Here is a 26,686-nt window from a genome sequence, read left to right as displayed (position 1 = left end):
TTTAATCTCGGAAAATAGTTTCACAGGTATCTAAAAAGCATTACTTCGTAGCAAGTTACTATAATTATGTTTTTTGAAAATGCAGCTTCTACATACAGGTGAGAACTTTATTTCTATTAAAAAAATCGCTTATCTTATTGTTTCACTTAGAGATTATACTAAAGACACACTTTTTTTTAACAAACAATGTAAAGATGTACCAATGTGACATCTAGCTTTATGTCTGTTGTAGCTAATTGCTTTGGTTGGTTTATTGAGGCTAAAAAAAAAATTAGAACTACACGAACAATTTTTTTCAACTTTTAATTTTTAAGCAACACTGCTTTATGACATATTACAGAAATTAAAACAGTTGAATCTTGATGGCAAATTTCCTTTTACTAGTATGTTTTTCTAATGTCGGTGCGAAACTAGGCAAATTAAGCATCAGACTATTGATAAAAAAAATTTAATCGGTCAAATGGTCGCATAAAAGTAAAATTTGCAAAAATTATTTGCAATTAGACAGATATTTTCAAAAATATGAAAGACTAACTAGGTCATTACTTTAAATAAGCCCTGGTAATTTTTAAGTTAAAGAAAATACAAAATGAGTAACTATTCCATAATATGAATTGCAGCAGAAAGATATTTACAACTATAAATATTTTCTTTTATTGAAATAAATGACATCCATCAAATAAATCAAAAGTACAAAATGGTTGGCGGAAGCGTAATATTTCAAAAGTATTTTAGAACATTGGTACAGAAATAATAAATTGATAGATAGTCATTTTAAACATCACGATCAAGGTGCATTACTAGGTAGGTACTATTTCACGTGCAGAAACTTATTAAAGAGTGGTACATTTGTAATTAATCGGTTTAGATATTTTAGAATACACCAAATCTAAAATATCTAAACCGATTAATTACAAATGTACCTATCTTTAATAAATATCGCTCTATCATCTTCACGTGCTCCATGTTTCTGTGTTCATTGCTTATCAAGGTAACGAAATGGACAACTTCGGCAACAAAACCCCAAAAAAAGGGTAGCCAAAGTTTTCGATCAACAATCTCCGAATGATATTTTTTGTATGAATTATATGTTAAGGATTCAAAATAAATGTAAAACAAGTATATATTGGACTTAGTTTAGTATATATGAATGCATTGATTTGATATTTTCCTTAACATTATAATTATCAGAAACTCGTCTTACAACATCCTATGACACATTAAAACGGTTGTCCTAAACTTAGGAAATTCCTATAATATTTCCTAAGATTTGATTCGTTTGATAATGACAAGACTTTTCCAAGCCCTAGACACCTTCGATAAACAGACCCAAGAATATATTCTGATATTCTGTCCTATATCAGACAATATACTCGCCCTTTCAATGAAAAAAATCCAAACTAGCTATATATGTCAGGACAAGGGTAAAATACTATTCTAATTATTAGGTCTTTCCACTTTTCTGTGGAAAGACCTAATGTATTTGTTCTGATTATTATTAGGTCTTCCACTTTTCCGTGGAAAGACCTATTGATTTTGTTCTGATAATTATTTTTTTTTCTTCCGCCTAATTTTCTTTTCTTTCGCTGTTTGGTTATTTCGCAAGATGTCGATTTGATATTTGGTATATGATATCGAACAGTTTATGAGCTTTCAAATCTGACCCTGCTTAACCGAATACTTTTCTTTGTAAGAGTTATCTCCCCGAACACTGTTTTTCTTGTGTTTGCTACTTCTTCGCAACCGTAAAAGATAACGACAAATTTATTTTACCAAATTGCTCGCTATATCTTCAGGATGTTGAGTTTGGTTTTCACCAAAGCGCTCCGGAGTCTCCATATGAGAGTTATTTCCCCTTATGCATTTGATATAAATGATATGCATTTGCAACTCATACACCGTAAGCCGTATAAACCTAGAGTCCTGTTATTTGAGGTCATTGGTACCCAACTAAGAAAATGAGGTCAAGGTCAAAGGTCAAGGTCATATTCTAAATTTTGACATTCAATTCATACTGCTTCTACTCAGAAAGTGTTCAAGTTTATAACTGGAGAGTTTTTGTCGAAATGGGACGCGCCATTTTTTTTTGGGGGGGGGGGGGGGGGGGAGGGCGGGTTCCATGCCACTGAAATGGAAAAAATGAACAAATTAACAAATTAACAAATTATAGCTTCAAACTCTACAGCTATCATGATGCATTCATGAAATTTATCTGTATTGATCAACCAAGGTCCAACACCACCCCTCCCCCCCTCCCTTTTTTATATTGTTTTTTTGTTTGAGGAATCCCATTTCTATTTGACTGTAAAAATGCTAATCCTTCTTATGTACAAACTTCTTTCTGAAATAGAAATCCATTCCTGCAAAAATCTGCTCCTATTCATGTATTTTCTGAAATGAATCGATAAAAGTTTTGTTAAAGTACTATAACACCAGCATTATTTTTGTGTGCATGTAATGAATGAAGACTAGTGGTCAGCGATTGGACAATAGTTTACCTGTAAAATGGACCAAGAAAATATCTATAAATCACGTGCAGTTCGCTTGACGTTCTGATCTGGATTGATAAATTAAAATCAATGACGTTGAAATCTCTCCAAAGTTCGTAAATATTAGTGAAATTCTAAACATGCATTAAAATACAATTCTGTGCTCCTGTAAATATGTGTACGATAAAAGCATGCATGATCCGACATCAATGACCTGTAAATGAAAGAAAATTAAATCAGTTAGCACAATTTTTATACACAGGTCTGGTCTGGACGACGTCTCTTCTGCAAAGACATTTTAAAAATCAGTCTTTTTGTGTATATAGATCAGCTTGGTGACGTCACAATCACACCATCCAGAGCGGCGCGTGCTACCTAAAATAAAATATGGTTTTCCCCTTTCGAAAAGAATTAAAATGTGCACGTAGATTAAAAACAAAACGTCCATGCAGGTCAGGTCCGATTTCCTTTAAATACAAAATTGCATACAATGTACACACAATAAATAAATAAGACACAAATTCCGGGAAGCCTTATGAAAAAAAAAGAACATTAATAAAGGAATATGCAAGGATATTTTTTGCAGGTATATTTAAATCCTTGCATGTTCCTACAAATGTCATAATTTGAATATAAATAAATATGTAGCACGGACCCGTTTTCGCGTGTTCCTACAGGCTATGTCTCAAGTGTTCAAACACGGGAACTAGGCTCTCAATTTCTTTTTCACGTGTTCCTAGAGGCTAGGTCTCACGTGTTTAAACACGGGAGCTACGCTCTCAATTCTTTTTTAAGTGTTCCTAGAGGCTAGGTCCCAAGTGATTAAACACGGAAACTAGGCTCTCAATTTCTTTTTCACGTGTTCCTAGAGGCTAGGTCTCACGTGTTTATACACGGAAACTATGCTATCAATTCCTTTTTCACGTGTTCCTAGAGGCTAGGTCTCACGTGTTTAAACACGGAAACTACGCTATCAATTCCTTTTTTGCGTGTTCCTTGAGGCTAGGTCCCAAGTGTTTAAACACGGGACCTACGCTATCAATTCCTTTTTCACGTGTTCCTAGAGGCTAGGTCTCAAGTGATTAATCACGGGAATTAGGCTCTCAATTTCTTTTTCACGTGTTCCTAGAGGCTAGATCTCATGTGTTTAACCAACCAGCCAACCAATCAATCAATCATTGCATGCTTGTGTCGATCCTATGTGTTTAATACGGGGTCCAAGAGCTCATTTGTTTCTTGTTCGCTTGTATCAAGAGACCCTATCTCACGTGTTTAATTAGTCAGTCAATCAGTCAATTAAATAACCAACCAACAAACCAACCAACCAATCAATCAATCAATAAAAATCAATCAGTAAATTAAACAATTGATTTATATTTATTTTTTTTTTTTCTTCCGCCAAAGTTTGATCTTGCGTCAAATTTTTGTTTCGCAATATGTCGCTTAGATATTTTATATATATCATCGTACAGTATATATGATGTTCTCTCACTAAATAATACAAAATTTGGTGACTATGTTGAACGAATCTATCCCATCGAACTAGAGATAAAGGATACTACAGATACAGTTAAGTATGCCTCATATCTTGACTTACATCTAGAAATTGACAATGAGGGTCGGTTGAAAATAAAACTTTACGACAAAACAGATGGGTTCAGCTTCCCAATAGTGAACTTTCCATTTCTATGTAGCAACATTCCAGCAGCGCCTGCATACGGAGTATATATCTCCCAATTGAAACGATATTCCCGGGCTTGTGTTTCCTATCATGATTTCCTTGATAGAGGATTGCTGCTCACAAGGAAGCTATTAAACCAAGAGTTCCAAATGGTGAAGTTGAAATCATCCCTTCGTAAATTTTACGGACGCCATCACGAGTCGGTTGACCGTTATGGAATAACCGTTTCACATATGATATCGGATATGTTCCTTATGTCGTAACTACAATACCCTTCCCTTTTCACGAATGTGACTCACCGAATTAGACTATTTACCGGATTTGTAATAACATAAGCAACACGACGGGTGCCACATGTGGAGCAGGATCTGCTTACTCTTCCGGAGCACCTGAGATCACTCCCAGTTTTTGGTGGGGTTCGTGTTGCTTAGTCTTTAGTTTTCTATGTTGTGTCATCTGTACTATTATTTGTCTGTTTGTTTTTTTTATTTTTGGCCATGGCGTTGTCAGTTTGTTTTCGATCTATGAGTTTGACTGTCCCTCTGGTATCTTTCGTCCCTCTTTTATGCGCTTTTAAATTGAACCCCTTTTAGGCGAACAGTTTACTCTGTAAGAGTTATCTCCCCATTCACTGTTTATCTTGTGTGTGCATCTCCTTCGTAACAAAAAAAGATATCGACAAAATTCTAAATTGTTCGTTACATCCTCAGGATTGTTTGGCTAATTTGGATCGAAGCGATTGAAATTTTATAGGAGTTATCTACCTTTACCAAATTTGTCAGTATGTTTTTGTAACTCATAAACCATTAACCATATGACCCTGGAATCTTTTTATTTGAGGCCCCTATGTCCTAACTTAGAAAATGAGGTCAAGGTCAAAGATCAAGGTCAAGTTCTCAATTTTGACTTTTCCTTGTTTTTGCATTTTCTTCGACACTTTTACAGATATATATAAGAGAACAAGTGCAAAATGTTTGCTTTATTGTTATGAAGATATGTTACATTTGGTCTAAAACAATCTAATGATATCTTATAGGAGTTAGTGCCCCTGAAATGTCTTAATATAAGGTTAATTGGTTATTACTTCAACTTGGTTTATTATAAAGCCATATGACCTTTTACAAAATGTTGGGTGACATATGACCTTGAAAAATGTCAACCGGAAGTGACCTTGAGAAAACCGGAAGTATCCATTTTTGCACTTTTTTCATGGAAAAGTACTCGGAATCCATATATTTTGTAATATAAATACATAAACTTATCACTAAAGACCAGAAGTGACTTTCGATAAACCGGAAGTGGCCAATTATCTCCTGTTTGACATGCAAAAGTATATAGAAACTATATATTTCTGGAATCAGTGTGAAAGAAGCTATCATATGAGATCGGAAGTGACATTAACTCCACCAGAAGTAGCTAGTTATCTCCCTTATTTCACTCAAAAGTATATAGAAACCATTTATTTATCGCATCAGTATGTAGAAACTTATGATTTGATGCCAATTTTAACTTTGAGTAAACCGGAACTAGTTTCTTTTCAATAACTTTGAAAATTGATGTGGAAAGACCTTCAATTGTTCTCTGAGAACAATTGGTTTTTAATTGTGATTGTCTTCCTTCCTGAATATAAATTAATCATAAACGACCAAAAAAGATCAGACAGACATCATCTTGTTATATTAAAATCCAAAGAAACCCTTATAAGATATAATATAATGTTGCAATATCTACTAAATTGATCAAACGAAAAATTGCTACTTATATTGGAAGGAAAATAAAGATCCCTTGCATCTTGTGACCACGCTTCGATATATATCAAGAAGGGCTTATTGTAACATATGTCTGCTGAGGGATTGCCAAAGATAAAAAAAAACCTGTATAATTATATAAATTGTATTTAACATTTTGCCTTTGTAAATACATTCATATATGCACTTTCTTATAAATTACAGCTTTTCTGATGTATACAGCTATTTTCCAGTATATTAGGATGTCTCGTGGTGACGAGGGATATTGGACTCTTGTCTACAAAATAGCAACTGGAGGTAATTCTTTTATATAATTACTATGAATACGTAATTGGACAATCCCTTTTAGTACAACAACACTAAATATATGTATTCAAATCATTGCTAAATGGTGGACACATTCTAAAATAACATTGTCCGTCTTTTCCAGCACGTCTCAGAATATCTCACGTTTAATTTTACATATTTTTTGCCCAAATCTTTACAGATTGTTTGTTTTGATCAAAAACTAAATTTCTTCTCTTTTTTTCAAATTGATGTTTTACAGTAGTTTGCGATTCTCTGAGTTTTTATTACCTTGATAAGTATTTTCTGAATTGATTTATCAGATTTGAGCATCGGTAAGCTATCATTGCCTTAATTCATAGGGTCTTATTTGTACAAAATCCCACGATGAAGGTCCTTTCTCCTGATAATTCATATTTTTATATGTATGTAATTTGATTTACAAAAAATTTATTTTTACAACTGTTGTTGTTTTGGAACTTAGTCTACGATGACAACAAAATATTTGTCATGGATGTATAGAAGTGATTACCATAATTAATCACGTTGAAACCTGACACCTGACACCTGACACATACTTTAATGACACCTACTTTAATGGCGGTTTGAACTATATGTGGATACTAAAAAATTCCATAGATCTTTAACAGAACATACAATCTAAGTCTCTCTTGGGAGAAGACTTTATAAGTTTGATTAACTTGTGTCTCATCACTTTTGCATATTTAAGCAAATAAGATATGATAAAACTAATCTAAGTCTCTTTCTTTGTGCAACAGTGCACCCTTCTCTACCTTTTGCACTATTTTTCATAATTCTCAATTTTTAAAAAAAGACAGTCAAACTTTTTTCATATATAGAAGAATGGCCAACGTAGATACCTTGTTTTAGAAATGGGTAAATCATATTTTGTAGGAAACCCCTTTGGTTCAAACAAGACTTTCTCCTATTGAGATAGATTTCTAAGGAAGAGTGAAAAGAAGCTAGCATTTTCATGTATTTTCACGATTAATAGCTTTATAAATAATGTGCTCTCACTAAATAATTAAAGTTTGGTGACTATGTTTAACTCGTCTCTATAAAAAAAGGAGATGTGGTATGATTGCTAATGAGACAGCTATCAACCAAAGTTCAAATGAAGTGTATGTAAGCAATTATAGGCAACCGTACGGCATTCAACAATGAGAAAAGGCCCATACCGTGTAGTCAGTTGGCTGTAAAAAGCTTAGACATGAAAAAGATCTAACAACTAGCTATAGCCCATCGCACTTGAAATAAAGGATACCGCATGTACAATCTACCTTATATCTTGCTTGCGTTTACGATTATGATTAATTGATTAATTGATTGATTGGGGTTAACGCCATTTCAGCACTGTAAGCTATTTCGTGGCGGCCATTTTTTTTTGGTGGAGGGAGCCAGAGTACCCGGAGAGAACCACAAACCTTCGGCAGCCAAACTGACATCTTAATCAATTGAGATTGGGATCGAACACACCTGTCACGTGCAAGGCACGAACTCACAACCCCGTGCTCAGTGCTGACAGGCTAGTGATTCAATAGTTAAATTAATAAGACCACGCGCCCACTGAGGCCATTCCTTGATAGATGTTTGCTGCTAACACGTAAGCTATTGAACCAAGGGTTGCTTGTGGTAATGCGAAAGTCATCCTTTCAAAAGATATACGGACACTATCATGTTTTGGTTGAACTTTATGGAATATCTGTATCACAAGAGACCACGGATTAAGTTTCAATTGTCGCCCTCCTTTTCTCAATTTAGATATCATTGAATGCGACAACCAAGGGCAAAACGACATGTGCATGTAAAGTAGGAGCTGATTACCCTTCCAAATCAATTAAAATCACACCGTTTCTTCTATTGGTACGTTTTCTTAATATTGTAGTATAATGTACAGTGTTATTTCTCTTATTGCGGTTTTTCTATTTATGGATAAGTCAACTACTTACTTAATCATCTTCTAAAGGACTAAGAAAAATGCACAGCAAAATTCAGTTAAGTTTTTAACTTTCTGAAACATAAAATGCATTTGAATATTAAATATCTAGGGCATGCTATGCCTTAATTTGTTTCAAAATGCACAGGTTTGTCTGCACTCTGTGTAAATTTAATGGTTTAAACACAGCCATTTTAACCATAAGGTCCACATAAACCTTAAATTGGTGATGTGCCACCTAAATGTTTTCAATGCTGATCTGTTGAATCGGTGTAGCAAACGTAATTTACCGGCCGAGTGATCTAAATAGTTCAAAAACCCTGTCAAAACGGAGGTTGTTAGTTCGAACACCGCACGTGTCAGGTGCTTTCGACGTCGACCCTGATTGGCCAGGATTATCAGCTTTCCTGCGTTCGACTCCGACCTTAATTGAATAGGATTGTCAGCTTTCCTGCTGATGGTCGGTGGTTCGAATATCTCTCCGGACACTCCGGCTTCCTCCATCAATAAAAACTGATCGCACCGATATAGCATAGAGTGCGCTGAAAGTTGCGTTAAACAATAATTTTGCAGAAGTTGCCACTGTAGCTGAAATAAAATAATTAAACTTAAAATAAAATTTTCAATCAAAATGCAATATTTAATTTATACCGGTACTCATGCAGCACAAACTTTTTGACAATTGGTACCCTAGTGAACAACTGTATTTTTTCATCGGTATCAACCCGGTAGACTAGTTTTAATATCAATGTATGATAATGATTTCAGTGCGCATGACACATGTTTCATAAAATCTTCTGGAGATAAGCTAAAAACAAAAATATTTTTTGGGTTTTATGAAGTTTTGCCTGTAACAATTATTCATGCGTGTAATTTTAGAAACATTAAGAATGTGATGTTCCTGTCCTGATTAAAAAGATGTTTCTTTTTTCTCTTCAGGAAATGAGAAGGCTTACGGCTTGTTCATGTCTGACAATCCATTGAATGAGAATGACTTTGAAGCCATGTCATGTTCGGAAAACCATGCAAAGAAGCATTTCAAGTCGAGTATAGTAAATAAGTGGTCCACAATAGGAATAGATCAGGTGTTTTGATATATGTTTGCCTCCATTTATTTATGGTGACTTAAACAACCTACAATGTTTGAGACAACTTACACTAATTAATCTTCATGTATCTGACGTTTCTAGTTATGCTGTTACTTTTTTTTTAATTATGAATTATTGTGGTGAAATTCAATATCGGTATCATGATGGCTGTTTTAAATGTTTTGTCATACGCATCGGAATTAGCTAAAGCATTTTCTACCTGGAATGAATGAGTAAAGCATAATTCTTTCCGGATGATATAACATCCGGAGGAAATTATGTCACTGCGAGATATTTTCCATCGACATGAAATTTATACCGGAAAAGTTTTACACGTAGAAGGTGTAGAATTGTTGTTTCGAGCCAATGTAGTCATATTTAAAATTTAAATTATAGAAAAGTAAATACAAAACTTAATCTTCGCAAATGCTATGAACTCATAATGAAGTTATCAAATAAAGGCTAAAGTAGTGATAACAAAACAAAACAATTGTATTGTAATCGGAAATAATTTCACAGATGTTAATTGCAAAAAAATATTCGGAAATAATTTAACAGTAAAAAATCTTCCAAACGTTTCTATTTTATCATCACAACATAAAAAAGGAAAACAATAATCATGAAAAATATGTCACAAAACCAGAAATAATTTCACAAATCTTAATTGTGAAATACTATTCAGATCAATGAGAAATTAATGCAAGTGAAATACAGGTACAAGTGCGTTGTTTTCAGATGTGAGTACAAGTAAAAAGGTCAAGGTAGAAATATAGTAAAATCACGACAGTAATGGAGGAATCAGAGTATGATAATATATTTAACTATATAAATTCCCAAGAATCTTTTTTATATTTAATAAATAATGAAAAAGGAAACAATATCACCATGAAATTTATTCCGGAATATAGTATCCATCAAATGAAAATCTCTCATAATTACCTTCCTTTGATTGGTAATTTATGCAAATATGATGACACATTTATCATTATGGCGAGGTACATATAGAGTGTGAGTATTTTATATAGTAAAGAGTAGGATTGTATTTCATTAGCTTATGTGAAATTTTAACCTGAAAGGATTTACTGTTAATTACTTTCCATATAAGATGGAAATAGTTTTACTCCTCCGGCTGAAATCTACCCTGTGAAATACCCTGTCTGGAAACTATTTACCGTGACAAATCTTCCGATGGAAAAAAGAAAAGTGCTGAACTAATCAACTCTTTTAATTACACGAGCCACAATGACACATGAATAATGCAAAGAACTTACAAATATATTTACAGAAACAATTTCAAATATTGCATTTAAACGCAGTTACCGTTAGACCCGTTGAAACAATTTAACAATAAATGGTCTTAAAAATTCGATATTGCGGAATATTTCTTATCTGGGTCTTGTCAGGTACATTTAAAACTTCCATAACATATAACATTTATAATATCTATGAAAATCTATTGTTCACGGCAAAAACGTTCTGTTAAAGTGTGAGTCGAAGTGGTTGTTTTATATTTTGACTGTTTATCTGGTTTTAGGTTAGAGTGTCGTTGTATGTGAGCGGTATGGAAAAGGCATTTCTTTTGTTCAATGGAAGTGAGACAACCAAATCAAACTGGTTTAAGAAGAATCGGCTCATTGATAGTAGCTACATTGACCTAAACGACGACAAAGATGTATATTACTTTTCTATGGAGGGGTAAGATTTCGGTGTGTCTTTGTGTAATTAGGAATAGCAGTTATTCCATACTTTGTATATCAATATCGAAACAAAGTTACCCCATTGGTTGAATATCTATGAGAAGGTTAATTTGTTGACCTATCTCAGTGTTTTTTTGTCATCTCTTTTGAAAGTAGAATTTTGTTCAGAAGGATTTAGGTTTTGAAACAGACAATTTTAAGCTCTTGATTTAAATGTCATTTATTGGTTTATAAAGATAACATGTATAACATATTATTTCACTGTATATTATTATCATTATGAATGTAAATGTTTCCTAAAAAAATGAATTGTGTTTTTTTTTTAATTCTTTTTTTATGTCCTTAAAAAAGAAAATGTGATAGCTTCACACGTGCATTAATACATACTTGAAGCCTTCACTTTGTACCAAACATATTTAGTATGGTGAATATGTTCTCTATAATTAAGTCTAAAAACATGTAAAGTAATACGATTCCTTAGGCATGACCGTATACAAATGCAAAAGATAGAAAATGGACGTGATTTTAAACTTAAATACCAAATAAACAGCAGCAGATCAAACAAAAAAGACATAATCTGATGATTCGCCTTTCAGGTAATAAATGATCAGCATTTGTATGAATTAGAGTGACCTTCACATTTTGCATGATGCGCTAAAGCGGAAGCACTTCTTGCCGAACATGTGATTATTACCTGCTTTCATCTTGTATATTTTTTCTCTAAAAAAAAGCATTTAATTTTTATATTTACAGATCTTCGAAATGAAATATAAATATGTTGTCAACATTTTGAATCTAGCTAAAAGTAAACATTTAAACACACAACTTCGGGAAAAAATGGCTTGCGAGATGCAAGCAGTATAAATCCACCGTCATACAGCTGAAATTTGCATAATGGAGATGGCGTTTTAAAAATTGATAGCTCATAAAATATCTATCGCATTTCAATAATTCATGCACATATCGTAATATTAGGATGATAATTTATCGTTACATATTTCTATTAACTATTCATCTTTGCAATATATAACAGTTGTTTAATTAGATAGGTGGAGCTTATAGTTCTTGGGTTGTTTTCATATGCTAGACAGATTTCAAGTTTTTTTAATGAATTAGTTACTCCGTTTCACTCAAGGTCAATTGGCTTCAAGGACGTCATTGAACAATCTTCTGTTACTGTGACGTAAAATATAATTTGATTTGATTTTTTGTGTTTTTTACGCCACTTTTAAGCACCGCTTTTCGGCTATTTCGTGGCGGCCAGTTTTTATTAGTGAAGGAAGCCGGAGTGCCCGGAGAAAACCACCGACCTTCGATAGGAAAACTGACAATCCTAGTCAATTACGATTGGAGTCGAGTGCGCCCTCACGAGCGGGGTTCGAACTCACAACCTCAGTGTTGACTGGCTAGTGATTACAGTAGTAACTACTTAGACCACTCGGCCACCGAGGCCCCCGTAAAATATAAGCATTGTGACGTTAGAAATGTACGTGAAAATTAACGCCTTTGCTTGTCGTTTTATAGAAAACATATGACGGTTTAACGTGATTTGACTTTCAGCTAATAAAAAATCAGTATTTGTATGAATTGAACACTAATTGTAATATTCTAATAAAATATTCTGCAGTAGCGTACAAGCTCGTGAAGATTGTCGTAAAATTCTCAGAAACATGAATTTCATCTTTCGTCCTGAGCAGTTTAATCCAATTTTAATTTTTTTTATTTTCTACCTCAGTTTTTGTGTCTCAATCTGATCAAACAAAACGAAGTGAAATAAAAAATGAAATGTTTTATTGTGTGCAGATAATAACAATATGCCGTTTTTACGAAACGCGTCCGTAATTGCATAAAATGCCAGGTTACGGTAAATGGTAACTGACGGTAACTGGTCCTCGACCAGTACGACAAAAATCAGACTTAAAAAAAAACAGATTTTTAATGTGCCCTAGATAACCTCGCCATTTGGCAAAACTCTGTAAACAGAAATCGTCTGTAAGATAGATTTTATAGAGCTTTTTGTTTGAAAAAGGGGGTGTATTTAAAAATCAGTGTTCATCTCGATCAATATATTTTGCAAAAACTTACGTGTGACCGACGCACAATCTAATTAACAGTCTGATAAACTGACATAGTTGAAACACATAGTTTATCCGTCTTTGAAGTTAAGGGACTGAAAGAAATTAGCGAACAACCCAATAGTATTACGTGACATTTGAGGTTGGATATTCAAGATTTTTTTAACATGACCAGAGGAGCAATTGGCCTCGTTACGGATATCATGTAAAAATATCGATGAAATCATCATGATTAGTTTTTAGATATCAAGTTTATCAAACGTAGTGCTAGCTCCCAAACTTGTATCATATCATCGAGTTCTGATTTATCACATATACAAATTTTGTTGATTTGATGTTTTCAATGAATTTTCACATTTATCATAACTTTCATTACACCTTCAGGGTAAGTGGACCAGCTGATAACTATGATGACGACGGTAAATTTAGTAGACGTTTTTACATAAGAAAAGAGAAAGAAGGTGTTTGCCACAAATCTGATTATGGTTGGTTACTTGTTGGAGATGAAATAGGCAACTGCAAATATGAGAGAAGTACAAACGAAATACCATTCATTCTGTTCAGTAATCCTCCAAATATTTCTAAAGGTGATGTCACTTTTTTAGCTTTATTCATTGAGTATTTCCCAAATTAAAGTTTGTTCAGAAATTGATTATTGTGTGAAGCCTCCAAAATGATAGAAAACATTATTTTGATAATTTTGATAATTTAATTTCGAATCTTAAAACATGATTTTGTTTTTTTCTTTAAACGACATTTTTATGGTTAAAATTAATGACCTTTAACGATATCTTTATCCAACTATATCGTTTTGAATAGGACAATTGCTCTACTTTTCGAAGTTTTCAGCTCTCTAATACCATAACATAACGAAACCAGTTGCAGCAAAAGGATTTTTACCTTCTGCTATGCTTGAATCACCTGTCATAATTCAATTATATCAAGTTGCAAGCGTCTTGGAACAAGACAAACCAGTTTGTCAGTTGAACGGTAGTTGACATGTGGGGCCGATTACATAGTTATCATATCTGTAGTAAGTTAAGAAACTGAGATTCTGTAAAGATTCATCTATTCAGATTGGTGAACACAAGACCTGTAAAGTTATACTAGTCCTTCTTCATCATAGTTTTGCCGGATACTTATTTAAGCTAGGAAAAAATTCGAGCAGTTCAATTGCTATAATTAGATCAAAATCTGGCATATTGCATCATCCGACATAAGTAAATGTCATTTACTAGAAAGATGGTATTGTATGTTAATTCTTTTAATATAGAACGTCTGTTAAAATACCAATCCACAAAATTATCAAATAACGTCGTTTGATATTTTCTACGGCAATGGTTTATTTACTGGAATCGGAGTTGTACTAAAGAAGAGTGATTATTTTTGGTGTAGACCAAGAAACTGTTATTCCCGTTTACAAATCTTATTTTACAAAGAAACATAATTTAATGAGAATGAAATGATGACTATGTCAGCCCGAATGGCAAGGAATATATTTTTCAAGTATAGTGACAGCAGAAAAGTAGACGATTGCCCTTTCTAAAAGTTCATTACAACATTTAAAGAGTGATGTGATGAGAGCAATTAGATGAAATGGGTGTGTCGTTGCAAAAACTATTTAGACAAGATCACATGGGAAGTATATTGTTTACGCGGATTTAAGACAAAGAATGCGCATTTCGGATTGTATGACATTGCGTATGAATTTGAAACTAGTTGAACTGAAAAATCGAAAACATGATTATTGTAGCATTTATGCATCCACATATACGATTAAGTAAAATTCATAAAAAAAATTATGAATGTATAGAATGTACGTAAAAAGCAGTGTAATTTTTTTTTCTCTTTAGATCTAAATTTTTAGAAATTCAAAGTCCGAATCCATCTAAACGAGACGGAAATCTTCACAGCAATAACTTATATTTTTGAACAAAAATCTGAGGTCGAAATTTCGTAAAATCGCAATTGTTTCTCCTTCTGTGATATTGTTAATGAATACAGTTTCTGAGGAATCAATACATTTTGTTTTTTTATACGTAAACACTTTTAACGTTCTATACATTTAGAGCTATTTCATACTTGTTTTTATCTATGAAAGTATATATAAATGCTACATAAATTAACGTTTCGATATTCAAATCTAAAATACTAGCCAGATATGTATATTTCGACTTTTAAATTATGCTATGGTTTGCATATATTTGAGAGCAGCAATTAAACTTAAAAAAGAATTAAAATGTTTTCTTTATTTTCAGCTAAGGACCATATATTGGCGGATAGTATGGCAATATTTGTAAAATGTAAGTGTTTTATTTAAATTAAGGGAATATGCAAATATTCAGTTTATGCAATATATAATATTTTGCCTTTGAAAGATGACAAGTTATTGTCAACATTTTTAATAATTGATTTGTTTGGTATAAAAAACTGCATTTTGAAAATGTAAAGCTGTATTTTGTATGATATGATTTGGATGAGACAAATAGTTGACATGATATAATTGAAGAGTTGGTTGTGCCTTATGTGTTTTAGCATCTCAATATTGGCATCTGATTGCAACTGTGCAAGTTCTCCATTCATGTATTTTCTGGCTGACTACGTTGTAAATTCAAAGGGTAGAAAAACCATGTGCCTTAATCCACATACCGGACACGTAACGTTAAAGTTTTCATAAAAACACCAAAAAGATACATATTAAATAATGGACAAAAACTGAAAAATCGTATGAATCCCAAAACGAGCGAGACATGTGTGCTTCAGCAGTGTAAGGCATCGCCTGGTATGCAAAATATATCATTAAAATAATGCCATTACAGAGGCACTTGCAACCGGGAGAATAATATCCACGGTATATAAGTTTTAGAAATGGTCAAAATGATTAAATTTAAAATTACAATGTAAACGGATATTTTATTGGCGACTTGAGTGACTGAATAAAATGAAATAAATGATTTAACAAGTCAAATATATAGAAATTTGGGATGTTTAATTTATTTGTTAGACATCTTTTTCAGTTTCCTTTAAAGCGGCGTGTTTAAGCCCATTTGCCATGAAATGTGTTCAGCCCACGACCACAATGGGAAATGAAGATCCCCAAAATCAATTAGACCAGATCATAACTGACATAAGAATACATAGAAAATCGACACAAAGTAAGATATTTGTACGGAATATTCTATGAACAACAGTAGATATTAGCCATTGAAAAGCATTGCAGAAGATTACTGAAAACAGTAGCGAATTCAGTATTTTAGAAAAATTTTATATCAAAAAGTAATACACAAAAAGATGAAATTCCCATGCATTTATATGAATAAAAGATGATGTGGTGTCTACGCAAATGAGATTGCAATACCAAACGACAAAAATCAGCGAAAAAGACATATAGATGGCAACATTAGTTCTTCAACAACAGACAGCTGTCGATACAATATGTTAAGCTCTAAATTGTCCTGAGTTGCGAACAAATGGAACAGAAACAATCTAAGATCTATCATTAACTCCAAATTACCCAAAAGAATAAAACAACTACGGACGAGATTCCGGTCATGGGAGATGCACAGAAATATGTTTTGGAGTCGAATTTGTTTTTTTACATCCCCGCCACTCCACTTTATTATCATTTGATAAAAAATGTTCACAAAAGAAGATTCAATAGAAACGAGTACGCGAAAAGACATTACCTATAAAGCAACAACCAATTATACCGCAATAATGAATGCTCGAAGTAACTGAAAACAAGTTCAAAGTTTTGAACCGGCTAATATGAATTTATGCCGTCACACACTTTAAATCGGTTGATGCTTTTCATAGAAGATCTCATACAACAACGTCATAAACATTACCGCAAGAATGTTATGAAATGTCCAAAACCACTTACACGGAAAAAAATAATAGATATATATAATTTTTTTTTTAAACTATAGAGAAACGATTTGGTGTTTACCCCAAAATATACCTGATGCAGTGATTAAACGAAACCAGTATAAGGAAAAGTTTTGACTTATGCAAGATAAGTTTATATCTGTTGCGAAATTCTTAGTATTAAATATATCACTTTCTTTGAAATCTTTGACCTGATGCATATCTTACTAAATGGAATATTAACACTCCAGAAAAAGGAACCAACGGCTCAACACAACTAAGGAAAGGAACATTAACTATGAGAAAGGAAAAGTCCGCTTAGCATACATATTGGTATAAATATTACCCGGGTAAAATCAAGGTCTAAAAATGACATCGGTCTTTTTTAATGTTTGATTTAGTACGAATGTTTTTTGATGGATAAATTTCGGTTATATACATAGAAAAGTTGTAATTGATTACAGATAATATATCAACTAAATATCTGCAGGTGTTTAATCTTTTTCTGGCATGTCCAATTGATTTATTTTTTGAAAGTTTGTTACTGAAACAGGAGTTGAAGCAAATTCAACCGATATAAATAACACAAAATTAAGTTGATAGAAACATTTCGTTTTGATTAGTTGTGTGGTAATGTAGTATACATGTTAGAGAAATCATAACTGTCAACAGAGGTAAACCATCCTTGAAAGGATTGTTAGTTATAAAAAATTTCCAATCACAGCTGAGTAGTAAGTGCATCGGTAAAGACAGGATTTAATTGGTTGATCTATACGATGTGTCTGTGTCTAAACTAACTAACGACATTTTTACCACGTCTTAGATTGTGGTTTACCATCTACGTCGTCTGGTCTTTTAAGTACCGAACGTGACCTATTCCCGAATATGACTGTTTTGCTGAGTGTAAATTCGCATTGAAATTAGACGTGTTTTCGTATTTGTACATCCAACATTCATGTATTTAGTTATGATGTTTCATTTGTAATTCTGGTTGGGTGTTGTTTTATGTCTTATCGTTTGTGGTTTTAATTCTATTTTTATTTTCTATATGTATGTAAAAGTAAAGATATTAATCACCTCGTTCATTTATATGATTTTTTGTTTAAAGCCACTATATGCACAGGATTTTTTTGTTTTTACAGTTTGATTTAAAAGAAAAACCGACATGGTTATAAATTACAAATAATTACACCATTACTAACACAATTCTATATTAATATCCTTGTAATGGTTAGAAAACACATCAAATAACACCATTACAAACTTAATCCAAATTTTATATACTATTCGTAGAAATTTACCTGTGACGTCACTTGTTTTGGCGTTGTTACATTCGTGTGACGCACAGTTAATTATTCTATTGTGCTGTATTTGTGTTCCGTCGTAAATTGATTTTAGATGTTCGTTGTTATTCTATGGTTTACATGTTGAAATGTACTATTATATTATTAATTTATGTATTTGTCTGCCCTGAATGGTCTTGCATTTATTTGTACTGTATTCCTGTCACATAATGCTGTCATTTTAGCGGTATTTTTAACATATAAGCGGGAGATTTGGCTAGCCATAAAACCAGGTCCAACCCACCAATTTTTTCCTAAAATGTCCTGTACCAAGTCAGGAATATGGCAGTTGTTATCACATAGTCCGTTTCTATGTGTGTTGGGGTTTGTTTTTGCAGCAGTTCAGTATTTCTGTTGTTCCGTTTTGTTTCCTCTTAAAGTTGATGTGTTTCCCTCAGTTTTGGTTTGTGACCCGAATTTGTTTCAGTTAAATCGATTTATGACTATTGAACAGCGGTATACTACTATTGCCTTTATTTATAACATAACTATCTTAAATTCTCCTTTGATCGATTTAATATTATTAGAAACAAAGGTTACAACTCGCTTAGACAAAGTTGACTTTGAATGAATTTGGCTATTCTGTATGTTCTTTTTTTACATCTTTGACTTTTTAATTTTTGGGTTTGTGTGTTCCTGATGAAGGTTAATCCTGAAAATCACTTCAGACGAACCAAATTTATAAAGTGTTCTTGACAACCTATAAATAGTTCATCCTGATATGAACTTAGCTTTGCAACAATCATTTGAAGTTGAAAACATATTTGATGCGGATATAAAACAAAATTTATAAGACTTCTTTCATAATTTTAAAAGCAAATACATAGTCGGGGGAGCACTGTAGTGTTCAATAGCAACTTTTAGTCCAGTCGAAGTTAAAGTGTGTTCATCTACGATCGTATCGTTATAAGCCTGGTATCTTGAATGAGTTTTACAACCACTGGGTCGATGCCACTGCTGGTGGATGTTTCTTCCCCGACGGTATGTGCTACCCATAGTAAGCACTATTGCATTTACATGAAATATCTTTGATATGTTCATTTTACTGTAAATGAACTGTTTATAAACTGTTGAATTATTCGAAACACTTAGGTTTTTCTACCCAAAGGTTTAGATTGCCTTAGCCTTATTTGGCACACTATTTTTAGATTTTTAAAATTTTCCAAGCTCTTCAAAATTATTGAGACTGGTGGCTCTCATGAGTTTGGTTTATTTTTTTATTGTTAGAGGAAGTTTAAGGTATGAATATTTTTATCTCAGTTTTGAGTATTTCGGATTAGTATTTCCGTCAAGGTGCAAACACAATGATTTGGTTTAGTATTTTATTTGTTTTAAAGTCTAGATAACTTCTCGGTCTTTGACAATGCTAAGTTCTATTTACATATTACAGTACTAAAAAATTACGTTTTTGATCTTCTTTTCTGTTTAAATGAGGGAACAGATTATGATAACAAAGTAACTAATAATATGTGTTTTTTTAAAGAAAATTATTACAATCTGATACGATCGAATTTAATTGGGTACGATTAATTCTACTGGGTTTACAAAGTAAACTATATCTTTCGGTGTTTGAGTAGATATTTGAAAGATCTTTAAGATTAACGCTATACTAATATAATAAGGTCTCCGTTTATTTTGATAGTGATGTTTTGTTTGTTTCTAGTTTCGTTAAATCCCACTGTGTTATACCCCACTCCTCACTGTTTTATCCCTGTCTGTCCATCCGTCCTATGAAATTTCAGTCACATTTTCTAAGGTGCAAAACATCACAGCTACCTAAAATTTGGTATCAGGTTTTATGTGAGCATGCTATACTATGCGATGCACTTTCAGATCTAATTTATAACTATTTACCAACTATTATATATTCTAACACTTAATTGCCATGTATGAAATTTTCGTCGAATTTTACTAGGGAACTACACATAAAAGCTTCCTGAAACTTGTTAAGATTTGCGTTAACTAGTTAGTTAAGCCGGTTTGAGTGAGAATATTAGTTTTAACAGAAAGAAGATAATATTCTTCTAAGTAATCAACACAAATAGAAAAGGTAAAATACGTTCAAAAATTGTAAGATACTTTAAGAGCCAATATGCCAGAAAACCATGCAAAACCGTCCGAATGTCACTTTTACCAATAAAGTTGCATATTATGATTTTTTCATTTTAACATGTTTAACTACCATTTTGACGGTATAAGTTGCGTTTAGATGTTTTTTTTCCAAAATAATGATTATTATCATGTAATGAGATTAAGAAGTTTTTTCGTGTAAGATTTTGGAGAAGATATCTTTAAACGACAACACAGTATATATTAATACCTATTTTATATTTAATCAGAATACAGGAGAACGCTGACCAGTGCCCCAGATAAAAGGACATCATCCAAAATAATGGGAATAATTGGTGGAACTGTTATAATCTCTGTGATTGGATTTATAGTGCTACTGGACTGTACCACCTGCAATAGGAAAAGAATAGTTGAACAAAAGAAAGCCACCACTTAGTACTATTAAAAGTGCGAATGGTTCTGCATGTATTTTGAAGAAGGATCTTACAATGTGAGATTGAAATTGTTTTTAACAAAACGCATCTTTTAATGTCCCACATTGTGACATATAACATAAATATACAAAATTTTAACATTAAAACGAAGGAATATTGCTCATTGTTTTCTGTACTCATTTGTGTAATATATATTATCATACACGTGCCTAAAAATGTAGTGCTCAATATTTATAAGAGTTTTTTTATGAAAGTCGTACAGTTGAAGAGATAAGATACGCTTACTGGCCACAAATGAACAAAATCACAAAAAACTATGGTATAATTTACAGGTCTTACAAACATTTCAAAACAAAGATTTGTGTTTTTACATTTAGCAGTAATACAGCATACTAAGGTATGAGACCCAAAGAATTCTAGTAAACAAATCATTATGTACTGTTTCTATGTGGCAAGCGGTTGATTAAATGTTTATACATATTATATTGTTCCTGTCTTTTATGACAGTTTTTGTTAGATTTGATGTGGATCTGGTGATCATAAATTAAGCGTTTTCCTGAATGTTCCTCAAACTTATTCTATCATTACCAAAACATGTTCTGCAGAGGATCAAACAAAACTAGATTATACACTATTTGGTTTTAGCATGACCTGCATATTGTCGGACAAGTGATTTTAATTTTGAAATTATAAATTCCCCCCACCTTAGCATCAATATACCAACTTCACCTACATATGGAATATACATTTCCCAACTCATTCGGTATTCAAGAGCTTGCAGCTGCTACTCAGACTTTATAAACCGTCACCAGTGTCTGAGCAGAAAGTTGCTCAACTTCACAAATAATACATGATGGTCTTGATGTATAGATTCTAGGTACTTACGTTGTTTATCATCTAAATTACGTGTTATAATGTTCTTTTTTTTTGTCTTTGTATATTTTTAACCTTAACTGTTTAGTCTATTTTTGGTAATATACTTTTGGTGTGGCTAAGTATTTAAACGTCCCGCCATTGTGTTATTGTGCTATGGTAATTTTTTGTATTCTTGTCTTTCATTTTTGCTAATGTACTTTGTCTATAGAGTGTTTATATGCCATTTTGTTTTTCTTTGTTGAAATAGTTATTTGTTTTTATAATGATTAAGATTATAAAACAATGTTGACTGTTGTACCCCAATTTGTGACATTTCTACCTATTAAGTCTATTTGTTTTGCTCACACATTGTTGTCAATATGATGGAATTCTATATGACTGTCATACAAGTGAGAGGTTTAGCTAGCTACAAATCCAGATTTAATTCACCATTTTCTACATAAACAAATCAGGATTTCCATTCGTTTGATGTGTTTGAGCTTTTGATTTTACCATTTGATTAAGGACTTTCCGTTTTGAAATTTTTTTGGAGTTCGGTATTTTTGTTATTTTACTTTTTTTTGTATTAATTGAGGACGTATTTTTTATAAAACCATCGGCATTCCTGTGGGAACCCACTGTGCTATTCTTTTTGTCGATTTGTTTCTTTATTCATATGATACTGACTTTATACAGGAGCTCCTTAGGAAGAATAAAAAGAAGCTAGCATTATCCTTTAACTTCAAATTCCGCTATATAGACAATGTCCTCTCACTATATAATTCAAAGTTTGCTGTCTATGTTGAAAGCATCTATCCCAGGTCATAACTAAAATTTAAACTGTTTAATGTTGCCTATCTACCCACCTTAAAAGCAGCCTACCCGAAATTTGTTTTGACACAAATCGTTTCAAATATTTTTTTTAAAATATCTTTTCCTTTTCTAATGTCGTTTTCTTGTCTAAACCATGTAACTTATGTTGTTGGCCAAAAAATAAAAATAAAATCTACCTACCCAACCCCACAAGGCATTGGTAGGCAACATCAAACAAGGAATGTTTTAAGAGTCAAAATGCTTATTGACGACGTAAAACATGTTTAGTTGATGTAGTTGCTAAATGTAAACACAAACAGTCATTAAACAGTTATACAAAAGATGTCATTCATCCAGACCTTAAAGATTGATTGAGGTATAGAAATATGACCACCCTTTGGACCTCTCCCGTCCGGCAGTAAATCATTGCTATAGCGGGAAGTCGGTCTAGCCGTACAGAATGTATACATACACAGTCACGTCAGGGTGGAACGTTTAATCCAACGCACAAAGAAGGGAGAGTGTCAAGTTGTCGATGTATTGAAGAAAGTAGACCTTACAAGTAGAAATGGAATATGGTGCACTTGGGAAATGGATGTATTTGGTGTAAACTTTGGCGAATATATGTGTTTATAAAATTGACATTTAACATAGTAGATATAACCCCCTCCCACTTAGAAAACATACTTTACAACTCAAACAGATATGTTTGGTTATTTAATGGACGGGGAATGACGCCCAGTGGCTAACCCTTAGTTTCATAGACAATATCTTTCTATTTCAATCAAATGTATATCTTTTTTGTGTTGAAAATATACATTGTATTTCTTAAATCAAGGTCACAATCATCGTCCCTGGTGCTAGCACATTGTCGAGAATTGCTGCACTCATGTGCTAAATATCAAAAACCTATGTCAAAGGATGAAGATGTTCTGTTATGAACACGAAAATGTCCAAGAACAATTAAGTCTTTTGTCCTTGAGGTCAATATCATTTGAAGGTTATGATGATATGCGACACATCCTCTAATGTTAGTACACATCGATGCTAAATAAGTCAGTATCAAAAGCTTAAAAGGTTTTGCCAGGACAATGTTGAATTAGAAGAACCAGAACAAGAAGTTTTTACAAGCGACAACCTCCAACAGATCGAATGTAAAGACTTCAACAGCAGTCTGAGAAAGGCGCGAGCTTGTGCAATGCCGAAATCTGTGTGTTGATAGATTCTACAGCACTGAGCAATGTAATGTAATGTTAATATTTTCTATTTTTGTAAATATCAGTATTCATTATATATAAAACTGTTTCATGTTACATAATATCTAACAAATTTTTTTTGTGGTTTTGATTATATCAGTGTCAGAAAACTTTTTCATTGATTTGATACATGTATATAGCATGAAAAAAACACCGTTTTTCTAAAAACGGTGGACGTCATAATATATACTACAAAAATAGAAATATGATATTTTACAGAATGTCGTTATACCTGAATAAATATTAAAAATTTTATAACAACAGAGGTATATTTCATTTATGCGGATCAGTGCTTAGGATTTAAAACAACATGGTTTCCTGAAAGTAAAATTTATATTTTTTTCAAAATCAACTATACATTGATAATTGTATGACAATATATATATCAAATTTTCAAAACTTGAGAGTTGTAATCTTGCCGATATTGAATATTGACCATTTTGTTATCTAATGAATTAAATCGTGTTTTGTGATTATCAAAAGAGGTAAGTGGTTTTGTGTTTATATATCATTAAAATAACACTACACACATAATTTGTGAAATGCATTAGTACGTTATATTTTAAATTTACATTACAATTATAAATATTGTATGCACGTTCTAATTCAGTGTGAGCTATTGCCTATGTTCGGGGTTCGTCGTCCGTCGAACGTTTTTCTTTTAGATCGTCTTTGAATCGTCGCGGCAATACGGACGACAATTGGTTTGCATCTTCATTCACTGAATATAAGGCTGTTTCAGAAACTTTCTGTACCCCACTATGAAAGAATGTCAAATTAATTTTCGCCCTGGGAGAAACTATTCAGAATTGGCAAAAATGTTTGGACTTTCACCTATTTTCGAACCCACTATTTTCTATAGGGTTAGAGAGCAAAATATTATCTGGAAATTGCAGCATCTTCCATAGGGTTGTTCAGACTATTTTAGGATAGCCCATTTTGAAGTTATTTTGGTTAACATCGTTGTAAGTTGTAACAATAACATGTCTTTCTTTTTCATTTAAAAAAAAAAAAATTTGTTTACACAATAAAAAATTATTTTCTCAATCCTATAACCATTAATATTATAAAGCCAATTTGGACTTGTTTCGGTCAAATTTTTTGTAATCAAGATAAATGCTTGTAGTATAAGTTTGATTGTTCTTCTTAACTCATAAATACTCACCCAGAAGTTGTCTAAAAATCGACAAAAATAAAAACTATTTTATCTTCTCCATCGTCTATATCTAAGAAAGGCGAAAGAAACCAAAGGGACATTCAAACCCATAAGTAGAAAATAAACTGACAACGCCATGGTTAAAAAAAGTAAGGGACAAACAGACAAACAACAGTACACAAAACACAACATAGAAAACTAAAGACTGAACAACACGAACCCCACCAAAAACTGGGGTGATCTCAGGTGCTCCGGAAGGATAAGCAGATCCTGCTCCACATGTGGCACCCGTCTTGTTGCTCATGTTAGTACAAACCCGGTAATAAGTCTAATTCGGTAGGTCACATTCGGGGAAAAGGAGACGGGATTGTAGTTACGACAATTGGAACGTATCCGCTGTCATCTGTGAAACGGATATTCCATAATGATCAACCAACTCACTTCATATTTTTTAGTCTTAATTTATTGCTCAAATACGTATTAATTTCCTTTATCGGTATTTAACAAATTGTGGTTATAAATGAATGAATATTTGACATTTTACATTTTTACAATAGAAATATATATTTTTTTTTGGATCAATGCTGTTGATCAAAATAATCAAAATATCAAGAAAGATATTTATTTTTTAACTAACTGTTATGTGATAAATCTATGATGTCATGTGTATTATAGCTTGGTATTGAAAAAAAAAAAAAAAACAAACCCCATTGTTGCCAGAAAGTCATACGTTTTATTTCTTGTCTAATTTTCCCTACCGTGATAAATGTAGGACAAAGATAACATTTTTTGAAACCTTAAATTTGAATACTTGCCAATATCAATCATAGAATATATTAGTTATCTGATAGATTAAGTCTTATGTATGTGATTATCCAAACAAGGTGAGGTAATTGCTTTTGAATTAGCATATTTCAGAAATAACCATAGAGACAGTATTTTTCAGTGTTTATGACACGTAGCATTATGTTAAAAATGAAATTTGTTATTTTGACTTCTTTGACAATATTTGTCGTCAATCATCTAATGTCCGTTGTTTGTCGGAAAGTTATTTTTAAAAACCGTCTCTTCTGAAATCACTGGGACCAGATATACAAAAATTCGTCTGCATCATTAAGTACTGTATTTGTTTAAGGTTATGTGCGGTTGACCGATACGATATGTTCCTAGTGACATGTTTTTGCAGTCTTAGATCTTTAAATACCAGCTGAATAGTCGTTTAATCTTTACTTTTACCGATTGTGTCTAATTACGAATTTTGCAGTTGAGCTCGCAGGACTAATATAGTACAAAACAATTAATTCAACAACGAAGTTCAATTAGAAAAAAATATCTATGTAAAGAATTGTTACCAAAATTTAGGAAAGAATATTTTATGATCCCTTTGAGAAGTAGTAATGATGCATCACCATCTTTAATCATAATAGAGAGCTATATGAAGTATGCAATTGTTAACTCGAAAGAACTTATAACCTAAGTGTCATAGATATCTTTTGAGCGTGCTTGTCATATTGAATACACACTTGTCTATTGTGGAAGTTTGGGTATTCATATTTGGTCTTTGTCTTCACAAAGTACTTTTTGGGGATCTGAACCGAACAATTTGTACCTACGATTCAATTTGTATGCATTATGAGTAAATTTTCCATAACTCAAAACGGAATTCCAAAATAGCGTCTATAGATACATCTGCACCAAAAATACAAAACGACTATTCAAAAGGTCTTATTTGAAATTCCTCCTTGACAGATTTTTTGAATATCATAATAAATTGTTTCACTTTTTCATTTTTGATTCAAGTCGGTCTATTTTGTAACAAAGAGCACACCATCTGTAGTAATAAAAGACAAACAGTATCTAATTCTAAAAAAG

The 26,686-nt window shown here is 32.5% G+C and overlaps 2 protein-coding genes across 6 annotated transcripts in view; both read left to right on the top strand.

The window, feature by feature from the left end:
• LOC127719646 (piRNA biogenesis protein EXD1-like) overlaps window positions 1–26,686 on the top strand; it is a 154,825-nt gene that overhangs the window by 26,023 nt on the left and 102,116 nt on the right. For 2 of the 4 annotated variants that reach the window (XM_052225875.1, XM_052225871.1), the window contains exon 1: window positions 23,954–24,143. The exons of the other annotated variants lie outside the window; for them this stretch is intronic. The gene's annotated coding sequence lies outside the window, so the exon portion shown is untranslated. Of the gene's footprint in view, window positions 1–23,953; window positions 24,144–26,686 lie in introns of those variants that run through there. 4 annotated transcript variants of the gene reach the window in all.
• Window positions 16–21,202, top strand: LOC127719648 (uncharacterized). 2 transcript variants are annotated; one of them, XM_052225876.1, is made up of 8 exons: window positions 16–98; window positions 6,123–6,215; window positions 9,100–9,245; window positions 10,783–10,943; window positions 13,405–13,607; window positions 15,279–15,323; window positions 16,038–16,175; window positions 20,570–21,202. In XM_052225876.1, the coding sequence occupies exons 1-8, from the start codon at window positions 80–82 to the stop codon at window positions 20,734–20,736; spliced, it is 972 nt and encodes a 323-aa protein (XP_052081836.1). In that variant the 5' UTR covers window positions 16–79; the 3' UTR covers window positions 20,737–21,202. The 2 variants fall into 2 exon arrangements, with proteins under 2 accessions (XP_052081836.1, XP_052081838.1); XM_052225878.1 differs by having other exon boundaries at window positions 16,950–20,694.

This window comes from Mytilus californianus, unplaced genomic scaffold (assembly GCF_021869535.1).
Source record: "Mytilus californianus isolate M0D057914Y unplaced genomic scaffold, xbMytCali1.0.p SCAF_11, whole genome shotgun sequence".
In the NCBI taxonomy this organism is placed as follows: domain Eukaryota; kingdom Metazoa; phylum Mollusca; class Bivalvia; order Mytilida; family Mytilidae; genus Mytilus; species Mytilus californianus.
The sequence above is the reverse complement of the archived record's forward strand: the minus strand, read 5'-3'. Positions and strand labels throughout refer to the sequence as shown.

Bases quoted from the DNA above. Each gene is read 5' to 3' on its own strand.
- LOC127719648 (XM_052225876.1), top strand. The intron at 9,246-10,782 runs GTGTTTTGATAT...ATCTGGTTTTAG, and splicing joins CCACAATAGGAATAGATCAG to GTTAGAGTGTCGTTGTATGT. The intron at 16,176-20,569 runs GTAAGATATTTG...ATATTTAATCAG, and splicing joins ACATAGAAAATCGACACAAA to AATACAGGAGAACGCTGACC.